The following is a 16,147-nucleotide window of genomic DNA, read 5'->3' as shown; positions in this document are numbered from 1 at the left end:
CATTATGCGCGTATGGTATATTTAGCATTGTGAATAAATCATAGCTGGGTTACATAGGGGTATAAGGTGACGCAGAGCGAGGCCAGAGGTCAGAGCCAGCGGGGGGCCATGTGGGGAGCATTCCCGGAGACCAGGTGAGTCCTCCAACTGGGCAGGAAAACCGACAGAAGGCAGACCTGTGAGACGCTGCTCTGCTTCATTAACCTTCATGTACAAGAGATTCAGAAGCAGGGAGGTCAGCGTGGTCAAACAGGCATTTCTAATGCCTTGAAGGAGGACCGTGGCTTAGCTATATCCAATTAGTATACTTAATAAAAAAAATATCACACCCATATGAAGTGAGGGCCGCTCTTACCATCATCTCATTACGGCCAATCAGAAGTTGCGTCCTCACCTTCGTCCTCAATGTTTGTGTTTACACAAACATTGAATTGTTCAAAATTGTTCATTCATTGTCAATGGAATTTAATGTTTGTGTTAAGACAAAATTTGGGTTACATACACTAAAAGATGGCAGTAGGAGGGGCTATCTCCCCTCAAAAAATAGAAGAACAATAATAATAATAATAGTTTTCGGCTATTGTCGGCTTTTCACTATTTGTCATACAGGGAAGTGTATATAGGCCTACTGTAGGGCACAATATATACTTTGTCGTGTGACAAAATAGTGAAAATAGGATATATTATCTTATGTGTCGCATCACGGTGCGCAGAGAGCTTCTACAGATGTTTAGAACATTTGCCAAAAATAGGGACACCAGGGTACATTTTTAATTAAATTGTTAAATTGTGATATTATCAAACATATCAGAGAGTCTACAGCATTTAATTGACCAGAGGCAAGGATAGAATATATACCCCCAGCAGATAAACCCATGGATGTGTACTGTATGCACGCACGCACGTACGCACGCAGGGGAGTGATACTACGACTACTACTGAAAGATAACAAATGTTACCAAGAAGTAAGAACTCATCCCTTTAGATATGGGAGTACTTCATAAATCTCTCTCACCACTTTTAGCATTATGGCATGACAGCACCAGATATCTTTATGGGTCACGGCTCAGAACTCATCTATTTCAGCATGGTATCATCATACCAGAACTCCAGGCACCGCGCACTATAAACGTTGAAGGAAACCGAATCCACGCAAGCTCCCTTACTCCCCAGGACGATTTTCCTCTCTAAACAGCAGTTAGGGGGAGAAAAAACCTTGTCATATAAATTATTGAAACGTCTGGGGCTATAAGAGATTGCTACAACTGAGGTAGCACAGAGATTACTCATTCTTGCCAGCGCCGCATGGAGTGGATATTTGGGCTCTCAAGGGACCCTAATGGAAATAGGGGGTCACCTCATGCCCTTCCATCCTCTGTCCTTTGGCAGACAGGCATTATCCCCATAAGTGACCGGGAGTGTTGTCTTGGCAAGCAACGGGTGGCATTTCTGCATTTACGGCGAAGACTACATTTAAGCTGCGTGTTTGGAACTTTTAACAGGTAAGTGTTGAAGGAAAGGATGACATGTCCTTTGAAAGCCCAAAGTGTTTTGCTTCCACTAGTCAAAACAAAATGAGGCATTGGGATTTGTTAGTGATAAACAGTATGTGGTATTATGTATGGAGATAACTAATTAAACGCCTGCCAGAAAAAATTAAGCCTACCGTATTTTTCTTACCAGACCTACGTTGTTTGCTATTAATTAGCATGGACTGTATCCTTGCGAGACTTGAAGTGTTTCTTGGGAGCATAATGAGATGTGTTCGGAGTGACCCTGAGCTACGCGATTAATCTAGTAGAAAATTATTTCTGAATGCAGCGGAGATCAAAGTAGCCAACATTAGCACCCCTCTTCTCCCTGACGCTTCTCATTTTATTAACCTGCATGTACAGTACGCTCTTCAGGCTGTAGAATATGCAATGGTACCAACGTCTCTAATCCACCAAAGGGCAAGAGCATACTGTATATCATAGCCATTATGGTTATAAAGGCCACACACATAACGCAGATTACGCAAATACTAAGACATTAATGCCTTCTGATAATAAAAAAAACATACATATGCATACACAGTATAAACACGGGCACTGCACAGTGCACACACACACACACACACACACACACACACACACACACACACACACACACACACACACACAGTCACACACTTGTGTGAGGGCACCCCCAGACAACACCTTGAGAACCGAGCAAAAATGTGCAATTTCAAGTACATACACATACCAAATCTTTCTCAGTCAATAATTATGCAAATAATATGCACACTCTACTACTATATTGGAAGCTGTGTTTGCTTTAATCAACACAAATACCGGGCTACGAGTCATGCACGCCACATTATCTATCGTGTACAAAGTGCAGTCCTGGTCCTTTTGTGTTTCCTGCAGATGTTTTCTCACTCGCTATCGGTATCCGTAAAGCCGCACATCCGTCTTGCAGCAGGGTTTCTGTATGTCTTAGATCACGCTGCGCATTGCACAAATACTGACTCGCTCCCACCATTAATTAAGCGGCAAAATTTAGAGGGGGGGGGGCGGAGTGGGTATTTCTCTGTGGGGAGATCAATTTCATTGAGGACAGTCAGCTCAATCTTTTTAATTACAATAGTGGAAAACATGTCATTATCTGTTCCATTTCAGAGACATATGAGACTGTGAGGTCTGGAATTGAGGGGAGAGCCACACGGAGTCAATATGTGCCATTTTTCTTTCTGCAGGAGCATATAATGTCTCGCGAGTCCCACTTTGTTTGAGTGGGAAACAAAGGCTGCGTACTGTATGTCCTGCAGAATCCATATACCTGGACATGTTGAAGCCAATATAGAGTCAGTTGGACTATTATTCATGAGGTAAAATGCAATCAATAAACCTGACACACTGAGGTAAGACATTAAAGGGAATTTGTGCATATAGATTTCTCAAGAAAAGTAGTATATTATTGTGCACAACATGATTTTTTTTCCCCTTTTCACTGATTGCGTAAAACCTCTACGGACAGATGGGGACAGGAGGGTGAGAATGCAAATGCACTGCTTGAATAAATAAATAAATAAGACTTGAAAGGCCAAACGAAAGGGATTGAACAGAGGGTGGATTTCATACCACAGCAAATGAATGGGGTCAAGTCAAGCAACTTTCGCTGAAAATGCTGTCTCAGGCACTTTATAAGTCTTTCATATTTGAGTCTTCAAAGAAAGAGTTTGACTGGATTGTCCAATAAGTCAGCATGTTTCTGGAGCGCCATCTTTTTTTAAATGTCTTTTTCCAGCAAAACTGAGTGTTATGTGTGGTGGTCTGGGTCTTGGCATCTATAGAACTTTCTAAAGTAAAGAGAATTGGTGTGCTAGCTGCTGGCCCCCCAATTGCTCCCTGCTACATTGCCTTTTGCAAGCCAGTGATCTCAAGCACAGCAATTTTAGAATGGCCACCTGCTTTGTCCCCACTGCATACCTTGCTCTGGCAGTCCGAGACAGCTGACACAGCACATGTATTTTCTTTCTTTCTTTTCAAAAGCAATTTGAGCAGTCCGTTGAGCTTTTGTTTATCTGTCATTCTGTACTTTTGTGAAAGAATGCCTAAGGCATTGGGAAATGATTTAACCGCACAACACGAAACAATGGGGTGAGGGGGGCATATAAAACAAAAGCTATTTATACCAAACTCTTTCTTGCCGTTTCTGCCTGCGTCTAGACAGTAAATATTGATACGTATCTGTCTGCGCCAAGGATACAGTACATGTATTTCATGCATAAATAATGATGTGAATAATCTGTCCAAAAATGGGGTTCACAGATCAAACGTTAGTTGGAAAAATGGTTAATAAATAGTTTCTAAAGAAAATGCATAAGCGGTGTTTCAAGGAGTGGTGGCAAAGAGCCAGGAACATATAGTGCAGTGCAGTATACGCTGGCTGGATATTCGCCCGTCACGTGACTCACGACGTAGGCCTTTCATTGTCTGTGAAAAGATCCTCCTCAACAACACCGCAACACCGTGCCACTGCACTACTCCATACAAATGGAAATGATGCATTTTGTTTTTCCGTCACAGGAGAGCGACTTCCCATTTTCCGCTGCCACTGTCGGGTTGCGCACATCTGCATAAGTTTGCAACGCCTGTGAGGGCGGCACAGGAAATGGCTGTTGACAGCATAATGGGAGTATGAGGACGCAATATAACCCCCTTAATCATGAACTGGAGCGCTCAAATGCACACATTGCAAATTCTGCCAATGCCGCTACTGTAGCAGTGCATGGGAGATGTTTGAATGTATTTCAGTGTTAGGATTACATTTGGGGGATATTTCCATTTTCTTTACCACTGGATGAAAAAATATATTATTTACATTATGTTTCAGGAGACCACAGCTCCTAATAGTTCACAAATTCCAACTATGTGCAAATGTACTTGGCAAATAATGTGATGACAGTTTCTTGGGGATGGTTTTAACAGTGCTGGCATTGTCAACTGGCTGATTTATTGTCATAAAGGCTCTGCTTGTGATTATCTTGTCGAAACACATTCATGAATTAAACCAAACGTGCCAATTCACTCAAGTCTCCTTCCCAGCCATGACCTGCATAATCTCCCATCACTTCATTTCTCAGGGCCAACCTTTTCCTTTTCAATCGCGCAGCAGATCAAGACAACTTTAATTCAAACACAGCAGCCGCAGAAAAGTCAGGTAATTCCCCAGTTAATCAAAATGGAGCAAATGTAAGCACAAAAAAGCACAATAAGGCAACATGGTCTGGTACCCCATTCAGTGGATTGGCAGATTCCACTCAGAACATCATTATGCTTCAGGGCTTTGCCTTCCATGTAAATCGCTTCTCTAAGCCTCAAAGTTCATTACTAATGCTTCCCATCAAGTTGGAGGCCTACGCGCATAATAATGTCCCATCACAATACTTTGGTTTCGTCACCTCTAGTCCCTTCTCTTCATAGTGTGGAAATTACAACAATGTGCTTTTCCTTCATTGAATTAGGCATCACACACCCCCTGGGGGGCCCAGCGTCCCACTGCAGAAGCTCTGCTATCTTCACCACAGCCCATTGGAGCCCAAATGAACTAAATGAACAGTCACTTTATATGTATTACTGTTTATTTATTTATCTCTCTATTGCAGCCATGTGCAACTCTTGACATTACTTTAATTTACAAAGGGAACGGGGGAAATGCATGCTGCTTTTGCTGAACAAGAACAATCTGACAAAAAAAAAAAAAGTTTCAGAGTTTGTTGTACTGTCTGTGCTATGTGTTTCTGGAACAACAAACGAACTTTGTGCCCCATAGAATATCCAATGTGTGCTTCATAATCGTGTAGAAGAAATACCCTGTGGCCATGCATTGCCCTTCAGCTCTAGGAAGTCAGACTACTACTGATCCTGAAGTTCAAAGTCGCCCTTGCCCTGGGCACCAACCCCAGACAGTATAATGAATAAGACATTAGGCCTGGCCAAGCTGAGTTCAACAGTAAACCCAGTTGAAATACATCCATACTCTGGGATTCATGCAGCTTGTATGTTTCATTATCAGCTCGTTTAAATCAGAGAAAACTTGAAGAACTGGAAAACGTTTCCGTTAGTGGTCATATTTTTGTACAGACAGTACTGGATGCATATTGTGCAAACTTGCGGTGAGATCTCACCCTTTTATGGCCTGAAATAAATTCTGAGGAAAAAGGAAGGCCCCCCTCCCCCCCTCCATTTCCTGTCTCTGATACGGCTCCGCTCCCCCTTCCATACGTTGATGGGAAGGGTGGGAGATGGAATGGTAATAAACATGCTAATGCCTCACCGTGGGGCTGGAGGAGAAGCTTCCGTGAAGCTGATTCAACTCTTCCCTCACCTGTGTGTGTGTGTGTGTGTGTGTGTGTGTGTGTGTGTGTGTGTGTGTGTGCGTGTGTGTGCGTGCGTGCGTGTGTGTGTGTGTGTGTGTGTTTGCGTGTGTGCGTGCATGTGTGCGTGCATGTGTGTGTACTCTCATGAATGCAACAGCGTGCTCATCTCCTTTTTCTTTCACACGCACATATTGTGGCTGGGAGTAAATAGGAGAGGAACCTGGGAGCGAAACATGGCGCCTTTCTCTCCCAATCGTCCTCTGGAGAGAGACAGTGCGAAGGGCCCTTTGTCGTCTCATGGGCTGATAACGGAGGGGGTTGGAGGGGCAGACGAGCCGCTTCAGAGACGTGCAGAGCCAGCTCTTTTCTATGTGAGGGAAGCTGCGCTCAATACCAACTCATTTGCCATGTTGTGTAATTGCGGCACATAATGGCTGCACACCTCATTCAGGGAGCCCAAGGCTTTTTTTTCTCCTCTTTTTTAAAGGCCATTCTGCTCTATTCGTGGCCAAACGAGCCATGTTTTAGAGAGATACTACTACAGCGAAGGGCCACGGTACATTTGCATTCGAATGGGACGTTGCATGTCGTCGTGATAAACTAAAAAGCGGGTGGCTCAATATTAAAGGAGCTTTGTTGAGTAACTTTAATGCTTGTCATCTGATTTCCTGAGCGCTTACAAGAGGTAAACAAAGCAGCTGTCCTTTACCAGCAGGGTTATTATGCACGTCTGAAGAGTACAGGTACATGGTATTAAAAAGCCATTTGTCATTGTATGAATTCCAGGTATCCAGATAACGTGTGACCAATCTACCAATCAGCTCATGTATCACATTAGGGCGTATACTGCCATATCTCATACGTGGTCAAGTTGAGATCAAAAGCGCGGCGCAGAGATGAAACATGGCTGATTTGAATAATATTGCTCAGATTCCATTAAAATACAGCAGGCCAGGAATGCTTCCCTATTTGCATAATTTAACTGGCATCTTAATTATTGTGTCAGAAATCAGTATGCAAATGCCTTAATTCACTTAGAAATGGAAACTTATTCGGCTAAATGGCTAATGGAGTAAATCTCATCACGTTAGCATACCAACGTGGGTGCAACCAGTCAGTGTTTCTAATGCTCGATTTATATTCGGTTGTGCATCATGTTGCACAGCGACATTCTCAGATCTACAAGCTCTCAATGCGTCACAGCGGGACAAGCTTGTAGATCTGGGCGGCTGTGGCTCAGGAGGTAGAGCACGTCGTACAATGATCCATGGGTCGGAATGTGAGAAGTGAGGACGCTGTTGTATAAGCACGTAGTGCTTAGAAAAGCGCTATAAAAATGCAATCCATTAATATTATTATCTGTAATGCTCGCTGTGCGACACTAATTATAAATGACAGTGTAGTACGACAGTGAGGGGAGGTGAGACAGGAAAAAGAAAAGAGAGACAGGACAGACATAGAACAAGTAAAAGTCTAGCTTACCTGGTTTAGCAGGAGGAACTGAGAGGAAACGGACATGTTAGTATGTGTTTGGTTTTCGCTGAGAGTGACCTACCACGTAAAACAGTGAGTCTGGTGGTCGCGCTCGTCTCTCCAACACTGTTGGAGGCGACGCATTCATATATGGCTTCATCTCGGGGCGTGCGCAAGGGCTGTATTCTTAGCACGGAGCCAGAGCCGTCATCAAACTCAATCACCTGCAGGTGCGAAAGACAAGATATGTTAAAGGAGTTTTTTTGTTCGTAGCTTTCGATGGACCTTGCGCAGCGAAACAACACTCACTCCCAGTCAGAGACAACATAGTTTTGCTTATGACACTGATGGTGATTGACACAATGCGCTTTCTGTGACAAAAAATAAATAAAGCCACTAGACTATAGTTCATATTGATTTGTAGTGTATATCGTGGTAATTTGTTATTTTAGATAAAAATGAATAATGTTATTAATGTACCGCCAATATAGCATGGCTATAGCCGTAGCTAAAGTAAGAAAGCACATTTGTGACTAGATTAGGACAATATATTACGTTATCAGTCCCATATGTTCAGTATTGTAAGGTTAAAACTACTGGACACAATACAGGTAAATGACAGCTAGTTAAGTGTTACAGCATGTGTTGACAAATATTGGTAAATGCAGTGGACCTGACTGTGTGTTAATTGGAAAAAAACAACCAATATATACTCTGTATGGCCAACTAACTTTGAGAATGGGAAAAAAATATTGTGGTCGAAACTCTTTCCTTGACATCAGAACTTGTAAACTACGTTCAAATCCGAATTTGTCCCACTCTTAAAGTTAACATTCTACAATTTGAAGATGCATCACATTGAATCGTATCGATGGGACAGGAACAAGCACAGACAGTTAAATGTGGCTTGATTAACGGTTAGGGACAACTGCCGCACCATGAGGTGAAATTGTGGTACAAAGGACAGGACCGACTGTATTGGACGGACGACACATAAAATGCTGACAAACAGGTGTTTGTTGTAGCTGGTACAGCTAACGTTGCATGCTACATGTCGTATACTCACTGCTTTTAGAAAGCCCTGTGTCATCATAACTCAATCTCTTTATAAGCATAGAGGTAGATTTCAATAAAAAAAGGGCCCGAGACCTCTGCTTCAAGCACACACCTATACATGTCACCACATGCACAATGATAACGAGCGTACCCAGACAAAGCACACACTCTCTCTCTCTCTCTCTCAAACACTGCAGAGGCCTAGAGACATTTGTTTTGTTTTTTACAGTTCATAATATCCAAGCATGGGGGTTAGTTCACCGTACATTTCATTTCAGTGCCAAAGCTACAGGAGCGATTGCCATTCAAGTTGGCAGTGGATGATGGGAATTATGAGAGGTCCCTTTCTCAATTAACCACATGAACCCTAGCGTCCCTATTCCGGGGAAAACATTAGGCTGGGAACATTTCATTTCTTTATTTTCCGCAAAGATATTTGACCTAGTATAGAGCCATAGGGGCCATGTATACTGTATAGGGTTACGTGGTTGAAACGTCGGAACGAGAGGGCTTGAAGGGCTCTTGTTAGGAGATGAAGTAACATGCGAGCGAACAGCGATGGCAGGCGCCTGCCAGTGAGCCCTCCCATGAGGCAACATGGGGAATTAAAAATGTTTTAGCATTCGATGCACTGAGCGGTGAGAATGAGATGAACTCTGATAAGATTAGATGTCTGTGGGCATGATCGAGACACATTGGAGAGGCCTGGAAAAGGTCTCCCGGAGCCCTGATAAGCCTCTGCTGCGCACCACCAAGCAAAATATAGCATGGGGAGAGCAGGGGTGGAATGGAGGGGGCTGACACCATGATAGTCCCAAGGACTGACAGAGAAATTAATAGAAATCTTATCAGTGTTCTGGGATGATGTGTTATTTCTCATGGGTATTGAGCCCGAGCGCAGATTAAAGCTGACCAGAAATCAAAGCTTCAGCCAAAAATAAGGGAGAGGGAAAACCATGCATTGAGATAAAGATGCCACAACGCAGAGCGATCTTTGGAAGCGGGAGAGAGCTACTTTCACTTTGCATTAGGGCTGGGGAACGCAGCGTTGATGCTAATGTAGGTATCTGGGTCACGTCACTTTTTTTCCCCCTGCATCCCATTGGGATCTTTTTCTTATTTGGTTTTGGTCTGTTCGGTAATCACAAATCTGTTGGAGGCTTGCTCATTAATGCGCGTGTTGAAACCTATACGTAGTTTCACCTTTTAACACGGGAGCTATACCTCGATTTGTGTCTCATTAGTTGTTGCTATACAGGTATACAGGCCTCAGGTCTAAATGGGTTAATCACCTGGTGGACATTATTCTATGTGCCTTTGTTCATGGTTAGCCCTGCCAGAAGCCAAGAAGCTGAATATCTCCCGTGGCCAGAGGGGGGTTGGTTTCCCCATTTGGCTGAGCAGTAGATTTTTGGTTTCCCAGACATGGGTTCAAATCCAGGTGGCTAGATATGCAGGCTCGACCAGAATAGTTTCCTGATGGGACACACGCACACACACAACCTGGAGCCCCTATCCAATATTGACCTTGGCCAGGATGAGGATGGATTCCCCTTTTGGTGATGTTTGTTTTCCAATTAGTGGGACAGCCTGGTTCGAATCCAGGTGGGTTATACCTGCATGCAAATGCGCGAGGGCAGGGGGGGGAAAGCAAGCAATGGCTGGTGAGATGGATTTTGTGGAGGGGAACAGCCAAAAGCAGAGGCATTCTCATTTTTGTCGAGCATTTTACATCAGAACAATAGACCTAATACCTCAAATCTCTGGTTGCTGACTTTCTTCCCCTTCTTGTTCCATACGATCTTGGGCCGGGGTTCTCCCGTAGCTTGGCAGATGAAGGATGCCACGCCTCCTTGCACGCCCGTTTGGTCATTGGGGGTTCTTAAAAACTTTGGTGGTGCTAGAGAGAGGGGCGAGACAGAGGGAGAAAAGACAATAGTTAAACTTTGGTGGTGCTAGAGAGAGGGGCGAGACAGAGGGAGAAAAGAGAATAGTTAGCGACCGGGCTAAGCATTGCACACCAAGCAATATATTCATTTGGTTTCATTTTACACTCTCAAGAGATACATTATTGTTACAAGAAGTCTATACAACTATATAAAAAAAAATACTGTGGCATTTTGTAGTATGAAAATTACATCATCATTTATTTCATATGTCGATTTCAGCTCTGACATTTATTTCAGACATGCTATAAAGTCTGACTTGTGCGCCATTATCAGATTTTGGGTCAAATCAACAAAATCGTTTGTTTGTGCTCTGGTGAAAAGTAATGACCAGCGTGATGGCAGGCTCTGTATCAGGTGATGTCTTCAATAATAGGGTTCACCACGGGGCGCCCGCTGGCCTAATGGTCCAGGCGCATACCACATATAGGCTCTGGCCTGACAGCACGTTGTGTGTTCGAGTCCCGTTCATGATGACCTGTAAGTCTCTCCCCTTCTCTCTCTCCCTCTTTCCTGTCCGTCTTCACTGTAACTATCAATAAAAAGGCACAAAAGCCAAAAAAAATAGGGTTCACCACGTCTCTCCAGCAAACGGAAACAAAGGGAAAATCATGTCGCGATAAGACTTTTATCCAATCATGAGAGATAACTCATACAGTATACAGGATAAACAAGTGGAATTGGAAGTGATGAAACAAATAAATGTGCAGACAAAACCCAAAGGATTCCAAAACATGAAATGGGGGGAAAAAACTGTTTTCCAACGGTTCTATTTTGTATACATTTTTAATACTTTTTGTTGGTTGAAATAACTTAAATATTTATTAAAAACCCACCGAAACACTTAATCTGAATTAAAGAAGATCTACAAGCTTGTAGATCGGTTACTTTTGCTATTCTTGTGCATCACTCTTATACAACGAAGTAGGGCTTTAATTCCTGAAAAATATGGGATAAGGTTTCTGGTAGATGTAGCCTTGGAGATGACACAACAATAAACTTTACTTTTTTAAAGACCTTTTCTAAACAAGGTTACAAGGTGCTACTCCCACGACATACACCTTCCCTCTCAGCTTTCCTAACCTCTCAGTGAAAGCAAATAAATGACAAAGGGACAAGGACTGATCGCGACCCATCTCTGACATTAAAAAAAAAACACTCCATGTGTTCTACATCGTGCCAACAGCTTGCCAGAAATGCCACTGCTCAGGATCTTGCAGTGCAGGATAGCCAATGACAGACTATGATGCAGTGGATCGAATAGTTAGCAACACTGCTAATGTTCACATTGCTAGTTACAGTAGTGTACAGTATGTCCTTTTTGACAGTCTAAATTGTTCAATTACAATAATGGCCACAACCAGCCACGTCAAAATCAAACCAGAATAATTCTGAATAATTCTAAATATTGTACTCTAGAAACAATCTGTGTTTACAGTTACTTCTGACCTTCTTTGTGACCTACTAACAAGTGCTTTCATACCACTGACGCTTGATTAATCGGCTGCACTGTAACTTTAGCAACAGATATTTGGAGGAAAGCACAGCTAAAGTTCACATCACTCAGCAGTGACATAGTAACCTTTTCCCTTTTAGCAGACAGATTCATCCTGCGCAACCAGCGTGCTCGTTCTGTCTAGGTTTTATTCCGTACTGAACAGCATCCATCCATCCATCCATCCCGGCAAGCTGCTTGGCATCACATTGTCTAAATGCATGTATGCTCCTCTACTGGACATGAATCTTGTGGCCCCTCAATTTGTCTAATGACAGAGGCTATCATTTAACAAACCATTACTGGGAAACAGAAGGCTGCTGCAGATTGATATTGATGCTTATGCTTATGCCTCTCTCTCTCTCTCTCTCTCTCTCTCTCTCTCTCTCTCTCTCTCTCTCTCTCTGAGTGAACAAAGCTTCAAATCAGCACCATATTTGTATTACACCTACTTTAAAACAGGGGTTCCCAAACTTTTCCATACCAAGGACCCGGCAAATAGCCATAGCCCCAGGCTACAGCTCTCCTATTGCAAAGCTGCTGTTATTGATAGATAGATAGATAGATAGATAGATAGATAGATAAATACAGATTTACAAGCTCACAACGCTTCACATCATGACAGCTTGTAGATCTGATATGTTCAAATAGCTGAAGTATAAAATAGGGTAAGTGGTTAATGATCAATTATATGATTCTGAAATTTACCTTCTTTGCAGAATAACTACTTTTACTTTTACTACTTTAATATGTGTACTTTGACTTAAGTCCAAAATCTTACACCACTGGTAGAAACACATCACTGCTTCCTAGAAAACCACATAGTTGGTTGTGTCCCGCGTAAATGAGACACGCACCCTCTATGGCCCTTGCAATGCTCTGATAGGCCAAGCGAGTGTTCGAGAGGCCCTAATTGGTCCCTTGATTCATCATGACAAGTCAAGTGTAAAGGCAAAGAGGAAAGAAATGTAAAAAATGCAGGCGATTGGAGCGAGAGTGAATGCACAGGGAAAACACTGTTGTCTTTGTCTAACCATAGCATCCCCATCCTAGAGGTTTTATGCTATAGATGAGAGGATTTTGTCCATGCTGTTATTACTGTGTGTGGAGCTGTACACTCCCGGCTGATGGAATTAGTAAATGATGAATAAATATGTCCCCTTTAGTTGTTAGCGTATTGTACTATTGGTCGATAATATTTGCACATTGACCAAGAGACCAGCGGTCCTCTGAATTTAAATGGGAATACCACTCATTTTCAACATTGTACTATGTCACATCTTGATGACATCATCAAGATGTGATTCACCATGTTAACCTCCAGTTCTAGGAAACGCAGAATGGGGGGGGGGGGGACTTTTTATAATTTATAATTTCCACACAACAGCTCCAAGGTATATTAATGACATTTAGGCCCCAGGCGTTACCTAGCAACGGCCGCTGTTAAAAAAAAATAATATTTTTGTAGTTTTATATCATTAAAACAAACCTAAAGACGTCTCCACGCGTCCTGGGCCTCCAACAGGTGTAATTATAGACGTCTGGGGACGTTTTGGGCAAAATAAGTGTTAATGGTTAACTATTTAATACTGATTGCGTTTTTTTATCGTTTGTTTCTTCAGTCTCCTTCATTCTCTTAATGTTACGTAAAGCACTTGTTTAAATGCTCTTGTCTTGCTGTGTTATTTTATTTTATTGACCAGCAAGCATACTGTATGTCCAAAGCATTTGATTGCACACAGTAATCAAAAGACTGACATGTTGTGGAAACATGCAAGCCCGAGAGCTTGTTTCCATTGTGATCCTATTGATGCAAATGTGTGACCAGATCTAACCTACATGGTGTCATTATCGGCAACGTCATTCTGACGCCACCATCACTTCAATGGAAATATTGCGGTGCTTCTGAGACAGACGTCACAATGTTTTTATAAGTATTCTTGTGTTACGCTGAAGTTCCAGGTCCATCGGGTGGTACAAGCCCAGCCAGCTGTCACCATGTGAAGCAACTGTTTTATCAATCACTGCAGCATACCATTAGGGCCCGCACAGCTGCAATAATACCAACTGTCTGAATCACCTAATTTCTTTCTGTCTGTGTGAGGGTGTGAGGGTGGGAGGGTGTGCGCGTGCGTGTCTGTCTGTCTGTCTGTGGACTGATCCCACCTCCCAAATTGTACTGCCCAGTGGCACTGAGCACAAGGGACGAATTAACCTGGCGGATTTTGCAGAACGGAGTCACAAGCTGTGTGGCTGGCAATCAAAAGAGTGGACAGATAAACAGGCAAGCAGCTGGGCTTCCACTGGGCAAATGAGTCTGGGAAAATCACCTGAGCACCTCAGGATGTGCACGTGCGTACACTTGCATGTTGGGAACACACACGGACACACACGCACGCACACACGCACACACACACACACTCTCCTCTCGGAATCTCTCCCTTTCTCCCCCGCTTGCGCGCTGACAGATCTGACAGATGCATGCCAGTCATCAGACACTTTGTAATTTGTAAGTGGCGAGAAAAAAAAAGCAAAAAAGAAAGAAAAGCAAAGCAAAAAAGAAAAGCCATTATATCTGCATTTGGACCTTATCTCGTTGACTTGGCTGCAGGGGGAGTGGCGCATGTTGGCATCTCGCCGTGAGGGAGCTGATGGGTAATTGATATGCTGTTGGGTCTGTTTTCGCTCCGGGGCCATCCATTACGGCTCGGCGCGTCTCCCCGCATCAGCTGTGATAGACTGCGACGACGCGTACGGGAGATCAGCGATGGAGGTGAGGCAAGGGCGGGGGGAGGTGGGGGAGCCATTTCACAATGGGAGTGATTGAGGCGTGACATGGCGGTAATGGTGTTTTCACAGACATGGCCGCTGATATCACCATCATACCCTCATTTCGGTCCCGCGCGCTGACAAACATCCATTTTTTTTGTAGGCTTTTGCATCTGGCTTGAGGTATGGGCAAAGCTGAGTGAAGCATCTGTTTTGCCCCCAGCAATAATACAGCAAAAATAAAAAGGTTTGAAAAGGTAATGCATTTGCATGTGGAGCTCCAATGACATTATATACTGCAGGCCCAGATACATGGCAGTCACTGCAAGCTTGTTATGAACTGCGCAGATGTAATTTCTTTAGTAATTTAAAAAAAAAAAGAAGAATAAGCAATGCCTTGTGTTGGCTACTCATACAATTTAAACTTCCCACTGCAGATCAGCGAATAGCAATCTCAAATTCAGATTTTGTGATTGAAAAAACACCTACGAAGTCCTGTGGCCGGGATTATGTTTTTTGTGGCTGATCTTATAATTTTCTTTCTCCTTTCATAAACACATTATGAACAGTATTTCCCTGTTTCTCCCTCGACAGCCCCATGGTTATATTACAAAACACTGTAGTGTTGTGTGATCCTGCACACAGGTCACGTTTGGCACAAAGGTTAGGATCAGGATCTGGTGTAGGGAATTATGGGAGATTAGCTTAAAACACAGACACAAACTGGGCTGACTGCCGTGCCCAGCGTGTTACTGATCCTGCTTAAGTCAGTTAGAAGCAGAATACTATCTCAACATACACGTGAAATGTGAGAGAGATTTGAGCAGCAGTTATTCCTACTTTCATTCCTATTTTTGTAAAGTATTAGCCTAACCTACTGGACCTACATTAACAGCATCTCTATTGTGGGGGGAACGTTCAGCAAAAATAGCAAATCTACAAGCTCAAGTGTTTTGCGAGACGCCACATTTTTGTACATCTGCTATTTTTGGCAAAGATATTTTGTGTTGTAGGAACATACTAGTAAATCTAGAGCCCTGGGAAACCGCCGGTCAAATAAATACAGTTATATAGGGTTTAAATGGTTAAAAGCACAGCAGTTGATTGTCTGCAGAAGGATGCGTTTAGAATATCTGGATGAGGGGTTTGAATCCTCTGCTGTGCCTGCGGCTTGGCCGGGCATTCATATGAGCACGATTGGCCGTGATCATGATGGGCGGGAAGCCGGGCGGAGATCGCAATCTTTGTGGCTGCACCGGCGCCTCTTCCTGGTTGGTCAATAATGCCTAGCTGTGAGCAGAGGTGTTGAACTGTGATATATCGGGTGTTGGTCTAAAAGCGTCATGTTCTCCTGCATGGGGGGCTGCGTTTCGCAAAGACTCGCTGACTGTACCATGATTCTTTTCACCATCGCCTTGACCCTTTTCTTCTTCCCCCTTCATGGGCCCCTTGGGGGCTGGGCCATTGGGTGCATTGAACCGGTTGCACCGTCGATATTCTCGCCACTGCGTAGTGCGTACTATGCTTGCCCGCAGGCTCAATAAG

General features: G+C 43.4%; 1 protein-coding gene across 21 annotated transcripts in view; it reads right to left on the bottom strand.

The window, feature by feature from the left end:
* The window catches only part of LOC308335689 (receptor-type tyrosine-protein phosphatase delta), a 313,079-nt gene that overhangs the window by 94,104 nt on the left and 202,828 nt on the right, over positions 1-16,147 (bottom strand). For 13 of the 21 annotated variants that reach the window (XM_080792822.1, XM_080792824.1, XM_080792838.1 and 10 more), the window contains 2 exons: positions 10,144-10,292; positions 7,419-7,560 (listed from right to left, as the gene is read on the bottom strand). In XM_080792822.1, coding sequence (XP_080648948.1) covers positions 7,419-7,560; positions 10,144-10,292 — 291 coding nt within the window. The remainder of the gene's footprint in view (positions 1-7,418; positions 7,561-10,143; positions 10,293-16,147) is intronic. The other 8 variants (XM_080792837.1, XM_080792831.1, XM_080792842.1 and 5 more) reach the window with 1 other exon arrangement.

The sequence above is a fragment of the Protomyctophum bolini genome (assembly GCF_963924005.1).
Source record: "Protomyctophum bolini genome assembly, chromosome: 20".
NCBI lineage: Eukaryota > Metazoa > Chordata > Actinopteri > Myctophiformes > Myctophidae > Protomyctophum > Protomyctophum bolini.
This window is presented reverse-complemented; position numbering and strand designations above follow the sequence as displayed.